The sequence below is a fragment of the Nyctereutes procyonoides genome, unplaced genomic scaffold, assembly GCF_905146905.1.
Source record: "Nyctereutes procyonoides isolate TBG_1078 unplaced genomic scaffold, NYPRO_anot_genome, whole genome shotgun sequence".
Taxonomy (NCBI): Eukaryota; Metazoa; Chordata; class Mammalia; order Carnivora; family Canidae; genus Nyctereutes; species Nyctereutes procyonoides.
In genome coordinates, this window is record NW_026575139.1 from 11,518,372 (window position 1) to 11,539,620 (window position 21,249).

The window sequence follows — 21,249 nt, forward strand, 5'->3', positions numbered from 1 at the left end:
AGAGCATGTTTGGAATAACTGCTTCTTTGCTTATTGGTTGGGAGACCTTTGAGAAATATTTCAGTTTAGCTTGGTTCCTTTATCTGTAAAGTGACCAGCTATAAAATTAGGATAATAAGATGTAGAAAGGGTTGATTCATGCAAAACACCTAGCTCTATGCCTGACACAATACGAATGGTCAGGCAGGGGGACCACGGTAGTAGTGGTGATGGCTGTACCTAGGATTTCTGCTCTTACTACTTACTATGACTACTCCAGGCCCGAGCTGAGCTCTAACCCAGGAAGTGAGACTTCCTTCATCTATCATCTACCTTGATTTCAGCTCCAAAGCCCAGGACTCTGTCTTTAGGGTCCAAGTTCACAGGTGATTGCCAGTGCTTTCACTTGGGCTGCACGGACTCACTTCATCTTAACACTTTGATCAAGACATATTGACAGTGGCCCTTTTATCTACAAATTGGGAAGAGAAGGCTATCCTCAGAGTTGCACATTTCTGTGACCTCATTTGTTTCTTCTAAAGGGCTCTGTTGGGATGCATAAGGAGGAAGTGGGCTGCCTGCTTCTGTGTTGCTTCTGTGTTCTAGTGCTAGTCTAGAGCGCCCAAAATACTCTGTGAACTGCACATCTCTACCCCAGTGCTCCCGTGGTGCTCTGTGTTGACTGCAACCCTCCTTCGGCCCTCTGGAATTGAAGTTTTCTGAACTGGTGGCAGACACATTCTTTGTTAAAATTCACTCTCCTTGGCAGTCCTCCAGGGCACACGGCAATGCCTATTTATTTGATTTAGCTTTTGTTTGGTTAGCCTTATATTTGGTCTGTTTTGCTTTGTGCAGTTCTTTTTCTCTTCAAATTTCCATGTTTCGATTCCTTGGACCTCATTTCTATTTATTTTGCTAGCTGGCTTCATAACATTGCTAAAAGTCGTTTGCTTTAAGCTATCACAAAATGAGTAGTCTTAGATTAATTTGTCTTTTCTCCCCCAAGCCTGATCTATAACATGTGAAGTAGGTGTACTTTCGTTAATGATTAAAACAAAATAGCCTTTATGGTTTCCCCTTTGCCACTTCCTAACAATATTATCCCATGGTGACCCAGGTTCTCTTTATTTAGCTCATGGTTATTTCCTGTCCCCTAGTCGGTAGGTTGTATCAATGCTAAAGAAGAGATTGTAGTGTAACTTTTCTGAATTCTTGTGTTCTACCTCAAGGTCAGGGTGCTCTTCCTGCTTCTCCCTACAAGTTAAAAGCTCTAAAAGTCAGACTCTCATGTCTTCCAAGTGAAGCTCTCAACACTCAAAGTGACATGAGTACTCAGTAGACCTCTATATTTTTGTGACTGCATTGGACACAGTTTGTATAGCTTTCAAATCAGTGACTGAAATTTAGACCCTCTGTGGATTCTTGGTAACGTTTCCAAATCCTCCCTGGATGCCTGACCGTATGTATGGTCCTCACCTTATACTTGGTGTGGAATGTGCAATCCTGTCTTCTCCTTGCCCAGAGTCACTTAAGAAGATGTCTCTGCCCTGTGCACATTTGTCCTCGGGCTTATATCTTTTCCTGTTTTGGGGAAATAAATATGTGTTAGTACCTTCTGCACTGCAGACACTAGGAATATATGAAAGAAAACAAGACAAATCCTACCCTGCCGTCCAGGAGCTAATAGTCCAATTGGGGAGAACAGGTAGTTAGTATCCAAGATGGTTAATCCTGAAAGATGACTGCAAAGCATTGTGGGAAGGTACAGGATGTTTAATGAGGCTGGGGAGCCGGCATGAGGCCGACTTCAGAGGAAACGACAGCCAGTGTGAGACCTGAAGGATGACCATAGGCAGGCAGAGACAGAGTGCGTCTCACAGAGTGCATCTGCAGAGGTTAGCAGGAGAGCATGGCAGTTCCAACAAAGTCCCTCCATGTAGCTGGTCTGCTGTTGAATATACTTGCTTTCATTTGTCTGGGTGGGTGGGTGGGGCTGGAAGGATAAATACAGAGTGATAAGACTGGAGAGGCAGGCATGGGCCAGATTGTGTAAGGCCTTGTAATGTTCAGGAAGTTTGAACTTTAAGTTATTTTAAGTTAGGGAAATATTTTAAGTTAGGGAAGTGACTTGATCAGGTTTGTCATTTATTTCATCTCTCCTATTGCCGAGTAGAGAATGGATTACAGTGTGGCAAGAGTAGCCTCTATCTGGGTTGAACCCAGGGACCCCTTCCCAAGCTCACCTTCTGCTTAACAACAGCACTATGTGTCCTGCTCAGCATCTAGCTTCTTGGGTTTCCCTGATTAGTGCGAAGTCTTGCCCCAAACTCTGCCTTCTCCTAAGCTTCTGGCTGGCTCTTGCTCTAAAATAACTGTGCCATCTGGGATACTCACTAGATTCCCCTTGCTGTCATTGCCCAGATAACCCATGGCTTTGCCTCTCGGCTTGGATCCCCTGAGATTCGGAGGCCAGCTTAGATTAACCTGAGCTCCCTTGACTCATGAAACCCATTGTAGTTCACACACTTGGCCCTCCCTGCACCGCCAGGCCAGGTCAGACTTAAACTGAGAGAATTCCTCTGAGCTCACATTCCACTAGCAGTTGAATATTCCAGATATTCCATACTGATTCCCAATGCACTCCCATAGGACTATAAATGAAGGAAGAGGGATTGAAATAAGATAAAATGAACTAGCCAGTTGACTTTTGAGAAAGCTACTTAACTTCTCTATGCCTCAGTCACCTCCTCTGTAAAATACGGATATTAGAGAACCTACATCACTGAGTCGTTCAGGGAATTATGTGAGTGAATACATGTGAGAGCACTATGCCTGGCCCCTGGTAGGCCCTTACTGTTTATTAATGCTTTATTTTATTTATTTTTTTTAAAGATTTTTGAATATTATTCATGAAAGACAGAGGCAGAGATATAGATGGGGGAGAAGCAGGCTCCCCGCAGGGAGCCCAATGTGGGACTCGATCCTGGACCCTAGGATTACGCCCTGAGCCAAAGGCAGATGCTTAACCACCTAGCCACCCAGGGGTCCCTGTTTATTGATGTTTTAATAAAGGTGTCTAGACTGTCCTAAAGAGAGACAGGAGGACGTAAAAGGTTTTTGACTTTAGGAATGAGTTGCCACAGCCAAATGGGCATTAATCTTGAAAGGTCTACTCCTCCTCTGCACTGTGGATAAAGGAGAGATGACAGTAACACTACATTCTTTCCAGTCAGGTACTGACTGAGTTGGCTTCATTTCAAACCTGAGGTTTTTTTTTTTTTTTTTTAAGATTTATTTATTTATGATAGACATAGAGAGGCAGAGACACAGGAGGAGGGAGAAGCAGGTCCATGCCGGGAGCCTGATGTGGGACTCGATCCCAGGACTCCAAGATCACGCCCTGGGCTGAAGGCAGGTGCTAAACCGCTGAGCCTTGAAATCTTTATATTTCAAATTATCTTTATATTTCATAAATTGTGCTCTAGTCCAGAAAGCAGGCAATGATGTTTGGACCTCCCAGGACCAGCCTCTTCTCCTTCATGACAGTGGTAATAACAGCTACTAGTTGATCAGGCACTAGATGACAACTCTGTCTCTCTATTGATTAATTAAACAAATGCTAGCTGAGTGAGTGCCACGTACAGGACACTAAGGAGGGGCCCCCCGGTGACTCAGTGGTTGAGCATCTGCCTTTGGCTCAGGGCATGATCGCGGGGTCCTGGGATCGAGTCCCGCATCAGGGAGCCTGCTTCTCCCTCCACCTATGTCTCTGCCTCTCTCTGTGTGTCTCTCAGGAATACATAAATAAAATACATATTTTTTAAAAAAGGCACTAAGGAGGGTATCAAGTTGGAGCAAATCGGACAGGGATAGCCTTTTCCGGAGTGACCATAGGATCCAGCAGAAAGTGGTACCTACTGTAGAAGCACAAAGAGCTGAGGGGATTTGAGTCCAGCCTGAGCCATCCAGGAATTTAGCAACTGAGTTAGGATTTGAAAAACCGTGGGCAGAAAGGCATCCAGAGAGAGAGAGAGAGAGAGAAGGCACAGACCAGGAGTGGATAAAGGAGAAGAGTGGGGATTGGAGCAAGAGAGAGGGCAGTTAGTGGTCATGGGGGAGTGGTAACAAATGTGGGCACACATCAGGTGCCTATTGCATGCCAGGCCTGGCCTCTTCCACGTGATTTCCTTGTGTATCATTCCCTTGATCCTAACAGCAGCCCTGTGAGGTGGCGACTCTTATTACCCCCATTTTAGAGATGAGGAAACTAAGAGGCAGAGCTGCTGAGTGCCTTGGCGAAGATCACATGAACCGATAAAAATTGGCTCTGTCGCAGACTGTCTGACCCCAACTTGGCAGCACAGATAAGCACATCCATCATGCAAGCGAGAACCTTTGTCTTTCCCTTTTATATCTCTCCCCATGTGCACCCTTGAAAGGGATTTGGAATCTCTTTATCAATCAGCTCTACCACAGTTTACAGATTTTTGAAGGAATCGTTTTATTTAAGGGCTTTTTCCATTTCAATTTCAATAGAATAAAGATCTGGACAGCATATAAATTTTCACGGTCAAAATAGAGCTATATAATCTATGGCTATAACCCTTTTCATAGACCCAAGGCTGTGGATATATGAAAACACTTTAGCTGAATTGTACACCCTTTTTTGAAAAACTCCCTGATTCCTGACAATTCGGTCATAAAACCTTTTGATAAAAATATAAAAACCTCATACTGCCAAACTGTAAAATGTGACTGTGTTAATGGCCAAAAAAAAAAAATCTATATTTTACATGGTCACAACTGCTTAAATATCATAATGGGAAACATTTATGGCTTACATAATTGAAGTCCACATTTCTCAACCTTTTGTTAGACCTTCAGACAAATCACAGAATTGACTGGTGTGAGTTTCTCCATTACTCTGTCTTCACCACGGTGGGGTAGTGGGATATGTACCAGGCTGTTGGTCAGTGATTCAGGCTCAACTTCATATTGTAGGAAACTGATTCAGGCACATCTGTTAACCTCCCTGGACTTCAATTTTCCCTCCTTCTAGCTTTAAATACCTCTTTAAAATGGTTCTCCATTTTCATACCTTTTATTTGCTTACTCTTTGAAGAAAACCATGAGTGATAGTCTAATGGCAAGAAATGAAGAAAAAAAACAAATAATTCACATGTCCTTATCATCAAATATCACCAGTTTCAGCATTATTTAACAAATGTTTATTAAGCAATTACTATGTACATGATAAATATGTGTTTTACTGCCCAGGATTACCAATAATTCCCCTGTTAAATTCTCTAATTTACTTGGGATTTACCTTTTCTATTTCCCCACCACTCATATCTGCATTATTACTATAGGATCTTATACTCATTATTTAGTCTTATTTTCTTATATCCCAAACAAAAAGAGCCAAACAGAAACCTCTCATCCCAAAGGGATCCTTGGCATGTTGCAAATAATTATTAAATCATGCTCTTTCAATTTTTTCAGTGTAAAGAAGCCCCATTTAAACCTACTGGGTTATGATTCCTAGGAAAAACCATAGCTGTCAAATGTTCACATCTAATCCGGATGGGTCAGCTGACATACTAGTTTTAAATGGTTTGTGGTGATGAATTTGTCATAGAATCGGAGCCTTCTCTGGGTTATAAATTTCTCAGATTCAAATGCTATGGGAAATTTACAAGGACTGCCATTAGAATAGAATGTTTTAAATTACCTCAGTTGTACTGGAGGAGAAAAAAAAAAAACAACCCTGATAAGAGCTGTAGCAGATAATCATAAGTTCACATGATCAAAAAAAAAGTTTTTGGACTGTTGGTCAAATAATAAACCGGATAATGATGATGACAAATGTACCTGTCATATTTTGAGTGCCCAGCATTGCCATGATTTTGTTCAGTCCTCACGATAGCCTTATGAGTTGTACACACACATTATGATTCCTATTTTCCAGATAAGAAAACTGAGCTTAGAGATGTTAGATAATGTTCCCAAAGTCACACAGTTAATAAATAGCTGGAAGTGTTCTAAGTTGCTTGTTATCACCTTCCGTTCGTGATATTTAAAGTGAGAGTCATCATCTTTGTCCTCAAGTCAGCTCTTTCCTTTCTATTTCTGTCAGTGATACCATGATTTTTCCCAGATTCATTCTTGCAGTCATCATTGATTGTTCCTTTTCTGTCCTTGCACTAAATTTATTCCATCTCCGGTCCCTTTGCTTGTGCACTTTCTGCTGTCAGCCCTCTTGCCATCCCCTTAGTGCAGGTGTCCAGGCCCCCTAAGTGTACATGCTAAAAGCCAGACTTTAACTCGGCATTCAAGGCTGGCCACCTCTGCCCACTCTCCTTGGGTTCTTCTAACTTCCTTCTTGATGAGCTATTACCTTCACCCCATCATGCACATGAAGACTCCTTTCTGGGATGTCCCCTCCTTTGCACCCTGGTCTGTGAGCCCTGCCCCTTCCTCAGGATGGGGTTGGGTCCCCTCCTCTGTCACGCATTCTGATCCATCTATTCCTCAGTGACCATCCCCTCTTCTCAGTGCTCGTGACAGGAGTTTCTGTATCTCATTGTGCATGAAGCATGTGCCACCTGCCTTGCACTGCTGTACAGCTCTTCCTGCGTGTGATCTGCCTCTCTGCCAGCAGTGCTCAGGCGTGGGGTCTAGACCCCTCATGAATATCTGGAACATTATTCCCAGAAATGTGAGTTTCTATGCCCCATGTGCATGTATGAGGAGAGGAGTCTTTATGGTAACATTGAATTTGCTGGGTTAAGAATGCTCCCGTTAATCCCCTAGAGATTATTCAGACACCCACTGCATGCGAAAAGGACCAAATGCGTGTATGTGCCGGCTGGGTGTTTGTAAAGATGGCCTTAACAACTCCCCCACCTTTGTTGGCACACCCCTTCTCAGGGTACCTTGGCTCTCCTCCCATCAAGACCTAGGGTTTTTCTCCACTGTCTGAATCTGAGCTGACCCTGTGACTTAATTTGACCAAAGGGTGTAGCAAAACATAGCAAATCACCAAACCTGAGGGTGATGGTGGGAATCACTGCCCACCCCCAAAGGATCCCATTTGAAGCCGTGCCTTTTGCCCCATCAGCCACTTAGGTTTTGTCCCTTTGTGCACACGCAGATGGGGTTTGAGATGCTGCTTGAATGACAGTGCATTTTGAAGTTCTGTATTTCTATAGAAATGGCCTTAAATGTAGATAAGAAATTGTGATTAGGGACACCTGGGTGGCCCAGTGGTTGAGCATCTGCCTTGGGCTCAGGGTATGATCCCGGGGTCCTGGGATCCAGTCCTGCATCAGGCTCCCCACAAGGAGCCTACTTCTTCTGCCTGTGTCTCTGCCTCTCTCTCTGTCTCTCATGAATAAATAAAAATCTTAAAAAAAAAAGAAATTGTGATTACACACCCTAATACTATAATTGTATGTTGTCTCTTTATAATTTCCTAAACATAATCCAAAGCTAACAGTGATTTTTAAAAATGCTTATATTTTCACAAGACTAAGTTTAAAAAAATACAAAACCCTACATTCTTAGTTTTCAAACACCTGGAATTTTCCGTCCCCTCTCTCCTGCTCATTATATAGAAATAAGCTCTCTGTTTTTGCCAAATAGCAAAACAGCCTTTATTTGACAGTGTGTGTTTTACTTTGGTGCTACTGTTGAATCCTACTAATATTTTCTTTCATGGAAAATGACCATTTCTTCCAAGAGTATATGATTGGTTTTTTTCAAATGCATGAAGTTTTAAAAATGAAACTTCATTTCAGGCAGAATGATCTTTGGTTTTATATGAAAATGGAATATTTTTTAAGGTTCTGTGGCTGATCATCATTTTAAAACCTATTAGTTGTAACAGGCCAGCTTGACAAATGAGACGTTTTAAATTTAACTTAGACAAAATACCTCATGATAGATCCTGAAACTAGGCCAGGAGAACTATGTTTAAATGATTCTTGAATTTGTTTTTTAAGGGATAGTTTTCTCCTTTAAATGTGTGTTCAGTAAAACACAGTTATTCAAATTCTGGTAGACATGTAGGAGCGCCAGCCAGATTCATGCATAACGCAGACGTGGCATTGTTCGTGGGGCTTTCACTCCTAATGACTGACCTAATGTGTTGTGTCTCCTTTTTCTGGCTGAGAGAAGGAATCCCATTTTATAAGCATTTTATTCAGTAATGTGTTCATATTGCTTTTTACCTCATACTATTTCTCAGATCGCAAGAATACCTGTGACATATTGAGATAGTTCATATTGCTAGAAGAGTACAAGGTAATTTGGCTAGAAAATACGTAATGTAATAGCTTTAGTCACAGAATATAATTAAATTAGTGCCTAGTGTAAAAATAGTGAAAGGATTTATTTTTAGTTTTTAATGAATCAGATGAATGTGATTAAAATATGTAAATTAAATAACAGCATTCATTTCCATGCTCTTCTCTGTAGCATCAGCTCTCTCGAATACATATTGTAAGGAGTTCATTTTCTTCTCCCCTACCCCCTTTTTCAGTAAAACCAGTATTCAAGACGGTGAGTTTGATAAAGTAGGGAATGCATTTGTTACACGCTTCGAAGCCTTAAAGCAGAGGGGTTGTAATTGGGCAGGCATGTATTCATTCATCCGTTCAGTAAATGATTATTCAGTACCTACTGTGCACCTAGGCTCTTTTGGGGTGCTTGGGGGTAGAGCCATGAGCGAGGCAAACAAGGTCCCTGCTCTCAAGGAATTCACAGTCTAGTCGTAAGAAGACAACTGAGCAAACAAGTTAACTTCAGACAGGAATAACATGCTATAAAGAAGGTAAAATACTACAAGAGAGAATGATTGATGCCGTATTCATGGATTCTGTAGTTTGTTATGTCATTATATGATTGTATTTTATTACATCATAGCGTATTCTGTCTTTTATTATATCTATATATTGTATTTATATTAATCATTTTTGTAGCCATCTGTAAGGTTATAAACCTTGTAAAGAGAGATGAAAGGATAAAAAAAAAAAGATGTTAAGAGTCCTCAAGATGTGTAGGTTTTCTGAGCATTCCCAGTTTACAAAGTCACACTAATGGGGTGTCGTGTCCTTTTCTGTATCCTCACCATCTTGCTGCATTTGTTTCTAATTATCAGTAAAGTTCAGTTCAACAGATATTCTGAGTCCATGCTGGGCACGAGAAACTGTTGAGTCCACTGGGCTGTTACAGACGAATGTGGCAGAAAATGGGATATACTTGGATGGGAAAGCAACTTTCCTGGACTGTATCTATCATTTCAATCCGTGGTCAGCTACCTCTTCTAATATCTTATTTATCCTTAGGTTACAAATCACAAAATGATATGAAAGATCTAATGATATGAAATGATATGAAATATCTAATCTAAATGTCAGTGATTTGTAATGTTAATGCAGTTCTTCATTTGTTCTTCTTCATCGGAGACACAAGACATGAAAAAATGATTTTAAGACCTTCACATGTGTCAGTCCCGAAAGGGTATATCACTTGAATACTTCTCTTCTTAAGGAAGGGACTTGTTAAAAATTAGCAATTTAATAAAATACATGAAAGTTTAAAAGATGTGTGTGTGTATACACACACACACACACACACACACACATACTTTTAAATGAAGCAACACAGATTTGTAGGCTCTGCTCTATCATGGTTATGATTCAGGGTGTCTGATTTAGACCAGGGAATCAGGAAACAATATAGATGATCTCCTCTCTATGTGTCTTCAGACCATATTAATATACTGACTTAAAATTTCCACTGAACTAAACTTCCTAGTGATTTACAAGGCATTAAAATTGCATTGCTAAAAAAATAAAATAAAATTGCTGAGAACACTTATGGAGTCCTCCTTCAGAGATAATTAATAAAAAATATTTTGTTATTAAAAGGCAACAGTTTAGGTTTCATTCTGGCAAAGGTAAGTTCTAGAAGCCTTTCCATGGTGTGCTGCTAGTAATTCCACTCCTTGGATGCTTGCTTGTTGGCTTTATTCTTTCTAACTCTCCCTGTTTCTGTGGTTTAATAGATTTTCCTCCTGTTTAGAATAACACTGTGGAAGCCAGTGCTGCATTTAGTGTCTATCTCCAGGCATGGCCAATGCCTCTTCTCACTGGCTTTGTTCCAGGGGTTCTGGAAAAGAGCTGATGGAGCCGCACTGTGACCGGGCAGAGCTTTTTCAGCTCTCCTCCTTATTCTCTTGTCATATACACGTGAAGCATCAGGGTGTATTATGTACATGTAAAATAATTGAGACAAAAAAATACATACATGTCCCCCTAGGTTAAGAAACAAAACATTCCATTCCAAACATGGTTGAAACCCCATGGGGAGCCCTGCCTGCTTGACTTTCCCTTCCTCTGCCCCAGAGATAATCGCTGTCCTGAATTTTTAAAATCATTCATGCGTGCCTTTCTATTTTATGACACAGATTTATGTATTTGAAATAAGTAGTATCGTTTTATTTATTTTTAAACCTTACATATAAATGCAGATTGCTTTTTCTCTAATCATTGTCTTTTTGAGACTTATTTACATTAATACATGTGTCTTTCATTTACTTTCCCTGCTATATACTAGTGTGTCGGGGCTCAAGGAGGCATAATAACTTAGCACCCTCTTTCACCATCTAGAATAAATTGAGAAAGAGATACAAGCGTTAGAGAATAGTAGATTAAAATGTCAGCTCTGTTTGTGAAATAGCTCTGTTGGAGGGATGGGCGTGCTAGATTGTAGCCAAACGAAACAGGTTTCCCTTCCAAGCACAGGCACCCCACATGCAGGCCTGCCCCTGTGGCATTGGGGAACAGAGCACTGTGTATGCCCCCATAATCAGGTGGCTCTTAACAGAGAAAAAGAGGAGCAGCGCCCATCAGATAAGTCACTTTTCTAGGAGGAATGCATGAGGAGATGGGGAGAGGCTGGGAATATTACTCCAAAAGAGGTTCTGCATGCAAATATAGATGGGTGAATCTCTGCAAGATTTACCTTACTTATCAAATTCTTTTCCATTATAGAATTTAATGCTTCATGTTTAAATCATAACACCTAAATTACAATTTTTTGCCTCAGTGTAGTTACATGAAAAGGCTATCCACAAAACACCTCTGACCTACCAAAAAGCCAATTCATAGACCATTTGGAAATTGTCTCTGCATAACACACCTTTTACGTTTTAACTAATCTGGTGCTAATACTGTATTAATGCTTTATTTTCTACTTAGAGCTTGTGGACATTGCTGTCATCCATCCAAAGGCACTTGAGTATCAAGTTACATATTATGCTACTTGTATAAGAAAATGGTGTCATGATTTTGTTAATTCTTGATAAGAATAGTTTCTTACAGGATCATAGACTTTCACCAATGAAAAGATCCTTAAAACTTGGTACAGTCTTATTTTACACATGTGAGTTTAAATGACCGCCCCCCCCCCTCCAAGGTCACACACCTAAGCTGGTAGAGGTCAAGGTTAGGAGCCAGGCCTGTCAGTCCAGCATCCAGCACAGTGTGTTCCTCCCCATTGCAGTGGTGCCTTAGTCCATCCAGGCTGCTATAACAGAAGACTATGTATACACTGGGGGTTTAAGCAACAGACATTTGGTTCTCACAGTTCTGGAGGCTGGGAAGTCTAAGCTCTAAGTGCTGAGACATCTGGGGTCTGGTAAGAACTTGCTTCCTGGCTCAAGACAGCCATCTTCTTGATGTGTCCTTACGTGGCAAAAGAGACAAGGGAGTTCTCTGGGTTCCCCTCCCTTGAGAGTACAGCACCTAGAATGAAGGTTCCACCTTCCTGACCTCACTACCTCCTAGGGGCCTCACCTCCAAATACCATCACTTCAGAGGTTAGGTTTCAACATACAGATTTTGGGGAGAGGTAAAACATTCAGTCTGTGCAAGTGGATTATAGAATTATAGCTTCATTCTCTCCGTTCATAATGTGGATGTATTTTTACAGTCAGATTTCCTTGACAGATAGGTTTCGATGCCTTTTGCTTTTTGTTGCTGGTGTCCTTTTGTTTCTTAACACTACGGGAACTGTTTGTCATAATTCCTTAGCTTAGCTTTATCGAAGCAATGTAGACTATTCTCCTTCCTTATTGTGGACTGGAGTTTACTTGCTAGCCTTTCCAACAGGTTGTATAAATAAGTGTCATGATAAATTATTACAAAATGGCATATTAACAGTTTGTAATAGTTAAAATATGGTGTAATAGTTTGAATCAGGTTGTAACAAATTGTAAATTTCTGTGTATTTAATTTTTTAAATATAATTTTTCTGCACATAGTTATCTTTTAAGTTAGTGTGTTTAATAATACAATGAGTACTTTCAATCCATGAACTAAAAAACTACCGGTAACTCACATATATATATCCTCTGTCTTCCTGCTTTCCTCCCTTAGGAACGGAACTACTATCCAGAATTAAGTGTTTATTAATCCTTTGCTTTAAACACACACACAAATATGTATGTATATAGATACACACCCCTATATATTTCCTTAACATTTAATCTTTCTCATTTTAAAACTATATAAAAAGAGTATAAAAAAAAGAGTATCAGGAGGAGGGGCAAGCTGGCGGAAGAGCAGGGTCCACAAATCACCTGTCTCCACCAAATTACCTAGATAACCTTCAAATCATCCTGAAAATCTACGAATTCGGCCTGAGATGTAAAGAGAGACCAGCTGGAATGCTACAGTGAGAAGAGTTCGCGCTTCTATCAAGGTAGGAAGACGGGGAAAAAGAAATAAAGACACAAAAGGCCTCCGAGGGGGAGGGGCCCCGCGAGGAGCCGGGCTAGGGCCGGGGCGAGTGTCCCCAGGACAGGAGAGCCCCGTCCCGGAGGAGCAGGAGCTGCACCAACCTTCCCGGGCGGGCGGAAAGGGGCTCGCAGGGAGTTGGAGCAGGACCCAGGAGGGCGGGGATGCCCTCGGGCTCCCGGGGACACTAACAGACACCTGCGCCCCGGGAGAGTGCTCCGAGCTCCCTAAGGGCTGCAGCGTGCACGGCGGGACCCGGAGCAGCTCGGAGGGGCTCGGGCGGCGGCTCCGCGGAGGGGGCTGCAGGGCGGGAGCGCGAATCCAACAGCGCAGGCCCCGGAGCACAGGGCGCCGGGACACAGCCCAGGATCCGGCCTCCCCTGGGACAGGCAGAGGCCGGGAGGGCCCAGGACAGCGAGGACGCTCCTGCCCCGAGCTGAGCAGATCAGCGGCCCCGCCCCGGAGCCTCCAGGCCCTGCAGACGGAGAACCGAGAGCCCCGAGCCCCCTAGTTCCTGCGGAGGCTGAATCCAGGCTTCCAGAGTTGCCATAGCAACTGCGGCTGTTCCTCCTGGGGCCTCACGGGGTAAACAACCCCCGCTGAGCCCTGCAGCAGGCAGGGGCAGAGCAGCTCCCCCAAGTGCTAACACCTGAAAATCAGCACAGCAGGCCCCTCCCCCAGAAGACCAGCTGGACGGACCAGTGATACTCCCCCGTGTTCCAATACAACTTGTTTTTGGCCACTCTGCACTGAGCAAAATGACTAGAAGGAAAACCTCACTTCAAAAGAAAGAATCAGAAACAGCCCTCTCTCCCACAGAGTTACAAAATCTGTATTACAATTCAATGTCAGAAAGCCAATTCAGAAGCACTATTCTACAGCTACTGGTGGCTCTAGAAAAAAGCATTAAGGCCTCACGAGACTTCATGACTGCAGAATTTAGATCCAATCAGGCAGAAATTAAAAATCAATTGAATGAGATGCAATCCAAACTAGAAGTCCTAACGACGAGGGTTAACGAGGTGGAAGAATGAGTGAGTGACATAGAAGACAAGTTAATGGCAAAGAGGGAAACTGAGGAAAAAAGAGACAATCAATTAAGGGACCATGAAGACAGATTAAGGGAAATAAATGACAACCTAAGGAAGAAAAACCTACGCTTAATTGGGGTTCCCGAGGGCGCCGAAAGGGACAGAGGGCCAGAATATGTATTTGAACAAATCCTAGCTGAAAACTTTCCCAATCTGGGAAGGGAAACAGGCATTCAGATCCAGGAAATAGAGAGATCCCCCCCTAAAATCAATAAAAACCGTTCAACACCTCGACATTTAATAGTGAAGCTTGCAAATTCCAAAGATAAAGAGAAGATCCTTAAAGCAGCAAGAGACAAGAAGTCCCTGACATTCATGGGGAGGAATATTAGGGTAACAGCAGACCTCTCCACAGAGACCTGGCAGGCCAGAAAGGGCTGGCAGGATATATTCAGGGTCCTAAATGAGAAGAACATGCAACCAAGAATACTTTATCCAGCAAGGCTCTCATTCAAAATGGAAGGAGAGATAAAGAGCTTCCAAGACAGGCAGGAACTGAAAGAATATGTGACCTCCAAACCAGCTCTGCAAGAAATTTTAAGGGGGACTCTTAAAATTCCCCTTTAAGAAGAAGTTCAGTGGAACAATCCACAAAAACAAGGACTAAATAGATATCATGATGACACTAAACTCATATCTGTCAATAGTAACTCTGAACGTGAACGGGCTTAATGGCCCCATCAAAAGGCGCAGGGTTTCAGACTGGATAAAAAAGCAGGACCCATCTATTTGCTGTCTACAAGAGACTCATTTTAGACAGAAGGACACCTACAACCTGAAAATAAAAGGTTGGAGAACCATTTACCATTCAAATGGTTCTCAAAAGAAAGCAGGGGTAGCCATCCTTATATCAGATAAACTAAAATTTACCCCGAAGACAGTAGTGAGAGACGAAGAGGGACACTATATCATACTTAAAGGATCTATCCAGCAAGAGGACTCAACAATCCTCAATATATATGCCCCGAATGTGGGAGCTGCCAAATACTTAAACGAATTATTAACCAAAGTGAAGAAATACTTAGATAATAATACACTTATACTTGGTGACTTCAATCTAGCTCTTTCTACCCTCGATAGGTCTTCTAAGCACAACATCTCCAAAGAAACAAGAGCTTTAAATGATACACTGGACCAGATGGATTTCACAGATATCTACAGAACTTTACATCCAAACTCAACTGAATACACATTCTTCTCTAGTGCACATGGAACTTTCTCCAGAATAGACCACATACAGAGAGTTAGAACAAATTATTTTAAGATTTGTGTGGAATCAGAAAACAACAAATCGGGTCTGAACCGATACCAAAAAATTGGGATCATCCCCTGCATATTCTCAGACCATAACGCCTTGAAATTAGAACTCAATCACAAGAAGAAGTTTGGAAGGACCTCAAACACGTGGAGGTTAAGGACCATCCTGCTAAAAGATAAAAGGGTCAACCAGGAAATTAAGGAAGAATTAAAAAGATTCATGGAAACTAATGAGAATGAAGATACAACTGTTCAAAATCTTTGGGATGCAGCAAAAGCAGTCCTGAGGGGGAAATACATCGCAATACAAGCATCCATTCAAAAACTGGAAAGAACTCAAATACAAAAGCTAACCTTACACATAAAGGAGCTAGAAAAGAAGCAACAAATCGACCCGACGCCCAGCAGAAGAAGAGAGTTAATTAAAATTCGAGCAGAACTCAATGAAATTGAGACCAGAAGAACTGTGGAACAGATCAATAGAACCAGGAGTTGGTTCTTTGAAAGAATTAATAAGATAGATAAACCATTAGCCAACCTTATTAAAAAGAAGAGAGAGAAGACTCAAATTAATAAAATCATGAATGAGAAAGGAGAGATCACTACCAACACCAAGGAAATACAAACGATTTTAAAAACATATGAACAGCTCTACGCCAATAAATTAGGCAATCTAGAAGAAATGGACGCATTCCTGGAAAGCCACAAACTACCAAAACTGGAGCAGGAAGAAATAGAAAACCTGAACAGGCCAATAACCAGGGAGGAAATTGAAGAAGTCATCAAAAACCTCCCAAGACACAAGAGTCCAGGGCCAGATGGCTTCCCAGGGGAATTCTATCAAACGTTTAAAGAAGAAATCATACCTATTCTACTAAAGCTGTTTGGAAAGATAGAAAGAGATGGAGTACTTCCAAATTCATTCTATGAGGCCAGCATCACCTTAATTCCAAAACCAAACAAAGACCCCCCCAAAAAGGAGAATTACAGACCAATATCCCTGATGAACATGGATGCAAAAATTCTCAACAAGATACTAGCCAATAGGATCCAACAACACATTAAGAAAATTATTCACCATGACCAAGTAGGATTTATCCCCGGGACACAAGGCTGGTTCAACACTCGTAAAACAATCAGTGTGATCCATCATATCAACAAGAGAAAAACCAAGAACCATATGATCCTCTCATTAGATGCAGAGAAAGCATTTGACAAAATACAGCATCCATTCCTGATCAAAACTCTTCAGAGTGTAGGGATAGAGGGAACTTTCCTCGACATCTTAAAAGCCATCTACGAAAAGCCCACAGCAAATATCATTCTCAATGGGGAAGCACTGGGTGCCTTTCCCCTAAGATCAGGAACAAGACAGGGATGTCCACTCTCACCACTGCTATTCAACATAGTATTGGAAGTCCGAGCCTCAGCAATCAGACAACAAAAAGACATTAAAGGCATTCAAATTGGCAAAGAAGAAGTCAAACTCTCCCTCTTCGCCGATGACATGATACTCTACATAGAAAACCCAAAAGCCTCCACCCCAAGATTGCTAGAACTCATACAGCAATTTGGTAGCGTGGCAGGATACAAAATCAATGCCCAGAAATCAATGGCATTCCTATACACTAACAATGAGACTGAAGAAAGAGAAATTAAGGAGTCAACCCCATTGACAATTGCACCCAAAAGCATAAGATACCTAGGAATAAACCTAACCAAAGAGGTCAAGGATCTATACCCCAAAAACTATAGAACACTTCTGAAAGAAATTGAGGAAGACACAAAGAGATGGAAAAATATTCCATGCTCATGGATTGGCAGAATTAATATTGTGAAAATGTCAATGTTACCCAGGGCAATTTACACGTTTAATGCAATCCCTATCAAAATACCATGGACTTTCTTCAGAGAGTTAGAACAAATTATTTTAAGATTTGTGTGGAATCAGAAAAGACCCCGAATAGCCAGGGGAATTTTAAAAAAGAAAACCATATCTGGGGGCATCACAATGCCAAATTTCAGGATGTACTACAAAGCTGTGGTCATCAAGACAGTGTGGTACTGGCACAAAAACAGACACATAGATCAATGGAACAGAATAGAGAACCCAGAAGTGGACTCTGAACTTTATGGTCAACTAATATTCGATAAAGGAGGAAAGACTATCCACTGGAAGAAAGACAGTCTCTTCAATAAATGGTGCTGGGAAAATTGGACATCCACATGCAGAAGAATGAAACTAGACCACTCTCTTGCACCATACACAAAGATAAACTCAAAATGGATGAAAGATCTAAATGTGAGACAAGATTCCATCAAAATCGGGAGGGGCAGGATGGCGGAAGAGCAGGGTCCCCAAATCACCTGTCCCCACCAAATTACCTAGATAACCTTCAAATCATCCTGAAAATCTACGAATTCGGCCTGAGATGTAAAGAGAGACCAGCTGGAATGCTACAGTGAGAAGAGTTCGCGCTTCTATCAAGGTAGGAAGACGGGGAAAAAGAAATAAAGACACAAAAGGCCTCCGAGGGGGAGGGGCCCGCGAGGAGCCGGGCTGAGGCCGGGGCGACAGTCCCCAGGACAGGAGAGCCCCGTCCCGGAGGAGCAGGAGCTGCACCAACCTTCCCGGGCGGGCGGAAAGGGGCCCGCAGGGAGGTGGAGCAGGACCCAGGAGGGCGGGGATGCCCTCGGGCTCCCGGGGACACTAACAGACACCTGTGAGCGCAGGGGAGTCCTCCGAGCTCCCTAAGGGCTGCAGCGCGCACCGGAGCAGCTCGGAGGGGCTCGGGAGCGGCTCCGTGGAGGGGTCTGCAGGGCGGGAGCGCGAATCCAACAGCGCAGGCCCCGGAGCACAGGGCGCCGGGACACCGCCCAGGATCCGGCCTCCACCGGGACAGGCAGAGGCCGGGAGGGCCCAGGACAGCGAGGACGCTCCTGCCCCGAGCTGAGCAGATCAGCGGCCCCGCCCCGGAGCCTCCAGGCCCTGCAGACGGAGAACCGAGAGCCCCGAGCCCCGAGAGCCCCGAGCCCCCTAGTTCCTGCGGAGGCTGAATCCAGGCTTCCAGAGTTGCCATAGCAACTGCGGCTGTTCCTCCTGGGGACTGACGGGGTAAACAACCCCCGCTGAGCCCTGCAGCAGGCAGGGGCAGAGCAGCTCCCCCAAGTGCTAACACCTGAAAATCAGCACAGCAGGCCCCTCCCCCAGAAGACCAGCTGGACGGACCAGTGATACTCCCCCGTGTTCCAATACAACTTGTTTTTGGCCACTCTGCACTGAGCAAAATGACTAGAAGGAAAACCGCACCTCAAAAGAAAGAATCAGAAACAGCCCTCTCTCCCACAGAGTTACAAAATCTGGATTACACTTCAATGTCAGAAAGCCAATTCAGAAGCACTATTCTACAGCTACTGGTGGCTCTAGAAAAAAGCATTAAGGCCTCACGAGACTTCATGACTGCAGAATTTAGATCCAATCAGGCAGAAATTAAAAATCAATTGAATAAGATGCAATCCAAACTAGAAGTCCTAACGATGAGGGTTAACGAGGTGGAAGAACGAGTGAGTGACATAGAAGACAAGTTAATGGCAAAGAGGGAAACTGAGGAAAAAAGAGACAATTAAAAGACCATGAAGACAGATTAAGGGAAATAAATGACAGCCTAAGGAAGAAAACCCTACGTTTAATTGGGGTTCCCGAGGGCGCCGAAAGGGACAGAGGGCCAGAATATGTATTTGAACAAATCCTAGCTGAAAACTTTCCCAATCTGGGAAGGGAAACAGGCATTCAGATCCAGGAAATAGAGAGATCCCCCCCTAAAATCAATAAAAACCGTTCAACACCTCGACATCTAATAGTGAAGCTTGCAAATTCCAAAGATAAAGAGAAGATCCTTAAAGCAGCAAGAGACAAGAAGTCCCTGACTTTCATGGGGAGGAATATTAGGGTAACAGCAGACCTCTCCACAGAGACCTGGCAGGCCAGAAAGGGCTGGCAGGATATATTCAGGGTCCTAAATGAGAAGAACATGCAACCAAGAATACTTTATCCAGCAAGGCTCTCATTCAAAATGGAAGGAGAGATAAAGAGCTTCCAAGACAGGCAGGAACTGAAAGAATATGTGACCTCCAAACCAGCTCTGCAAGAAATTTTAAGGGGGACTCTTAAAACTCCCCTTTAAGAAGAAGTTCAGTGGAACAATCCACAAAAACAAGGACTAAATAGATATCATGATGACACTAAACTCATATCTGTCAATAGTAACTCTGAACGTGAACGGGCTTAATGACCCCATCAAAAGGCGCAGGGTTTCAGACTGGATAAAAAAGCAGGACCCATCTATTTGCTGTCTACAAGAGACTCATTTTAGACAGAAGGACACCTACAACCTGAAAATAAAAGGTTGGAGAACCATTTACCTTTCAAATGGTGCTCAAAATATACCCCAAAAATTATAGAACACTTCTGAAAGAAATTGAGGAAGACACAAAGAGATGGAAAAATATTCCATGTTCATGGATTGGCAGAATTAATATTGTGAAAATGTCAATGTTTCCCAGGGCAATTTACACGTTCATTTTAATCCCTATCAAAATACCATGGACTTTCTTCAGAGACTTAGAACAAATTATTTTAAGATTTGTGTGGAATCAGAAAAGACCCCGAACAGCCAGGGGAATTTTAAAAAAGAAAACCATATCTGGGGGCATCACAATGCCAGATTTCAGGTTGTACTACAAAGCTGTGGTCATCAAGACAGTGTGGTACTTGCACAAAAACAGACACATAGATCAATGGAACAGAATAGAGAACCCAGAAGTGGTCCCTGAACTTTATGGTCAACTAATATTCGATAAAGGAGGAAAGACGATCCACTGGAAGAAAGACAGTCTCTTCAATAAATGGTGCTGGGAAAATTGGACATCCACATGCAGAAGAATGAAACTGGACCACTCTCTTGCACCATACACAAAGATAAACTCAAAATGGATGAAAGATCTAAATGTGAGACAAGATTCCATCAAAATCCTAGAGGAGAACTCAGGCAACACCCTTTTTGAACTTGGCCACAGTAACCGGAGAAGGACAAACAGTGTATGTTCTCATTCATTTGGGGAATATGAATAATAGTGAAAGGGAATATAGGGGAAGGGAGAAGAAATGTGTGGGAAATATCAGAAAGGGAGACAGAACATAAAGACTCCTAACTCTGGGAAATGAACTAGGGGTGATGGAAGGGAAGGAGGGCGGGGGGTGGGGGTGAATGGGTGACGGGCACTGAAGGAGACACTTGACGGGATGAGCACTGGGTGTTATTCTGTATGTTGGTAAATCGAACACCAATAAAAATTAATTTATTAAAAAAAAAGTATCAGATGTGTGATCTTTTGGTGACTTGCTTTTTTCACTCACTAATATGTTTCTAATATTAATCCCTGTTTTGTGTATAATTAGAATTCACTCATTTTAAATGTGTATAACATTCCATTGTATGAATTTATCAAAATGTATCCATTTTCCTGTTGATGGGCATTTTGTTTCTCCCTCTAGTTTTGCTTATTTTGTCTATTACTAATAATACTGCACAGTCTTGTGCCATAACTCCTCGTGCCCAAGTGCAACTGATTCTCTTAGGAGTAGAAGTCCTGGGTTATAAAGTATGCAAATGTTTACTTTGATAGTGCCAACATTTTATAATGCCAAATGATGTTTCCGAATCATTTGTATTAATTTGCACTCCTATCACCATGTGAAAGAGTGCTGATCTGCATCTTCTCCAACACTTGGTATTATTAGACTTCCTTTTCCATTGGAGTGGGAATACAGTGTCTCATTGTGGGCTTGATTTATGTTCTCTCATTATAATGGATCATCTATCATATATCTTCATGTTTATTGGGTTCTTCTGTGACCTATTCATAGCTTGTATCCGTTTTTGTTTTATTTTCTATTGATTTGACCGTGCTCTTTATAGATGTTTTCAGTATTAATATTTTGTCATTTTAACAAATATCTTCTCCCGGTTTATGGCTTGTCTTTTCTCTCTCTTCAGATATCATTTGAAACATAAATTAATTTGGTTGAATTTATGAATCTTTTTTGTAGTGGAATGATT

The 21,249-nt window shown here is 42.3% G+C and overlaps 1 protein-coding gene across 4 annotated transcripts in view; it reads left to right on the top strand.

The window, feature by feature from the left end:
- Positions 1-21,249, top strand: part of EFCAB11 (EF-hand calcium binding domain 11) — a 161,348-nt gene that overhangs the window by 39,653 nt on the left and 100,446 nt on the right. The window contains exon 6 of one of the 4 annotated variants that reach the window (XM_055303589.1): positions 12,648-12,671. The exons of the other annotated variants lie outside the window; for them this stretch is intronic. Within the exon in view, the coding sequence (XP_055159564.1) occupies positions 12,648-12,651 (4 nt within the window). The 3' untranslated portion in view covers positions 12,652-12,671. Of the gene's footprint in view, positions 1-12,647; positions 12,672-21,249 lie in introns of those variants that run through there. 4 annotated transcript variants of the gene reach the window in all.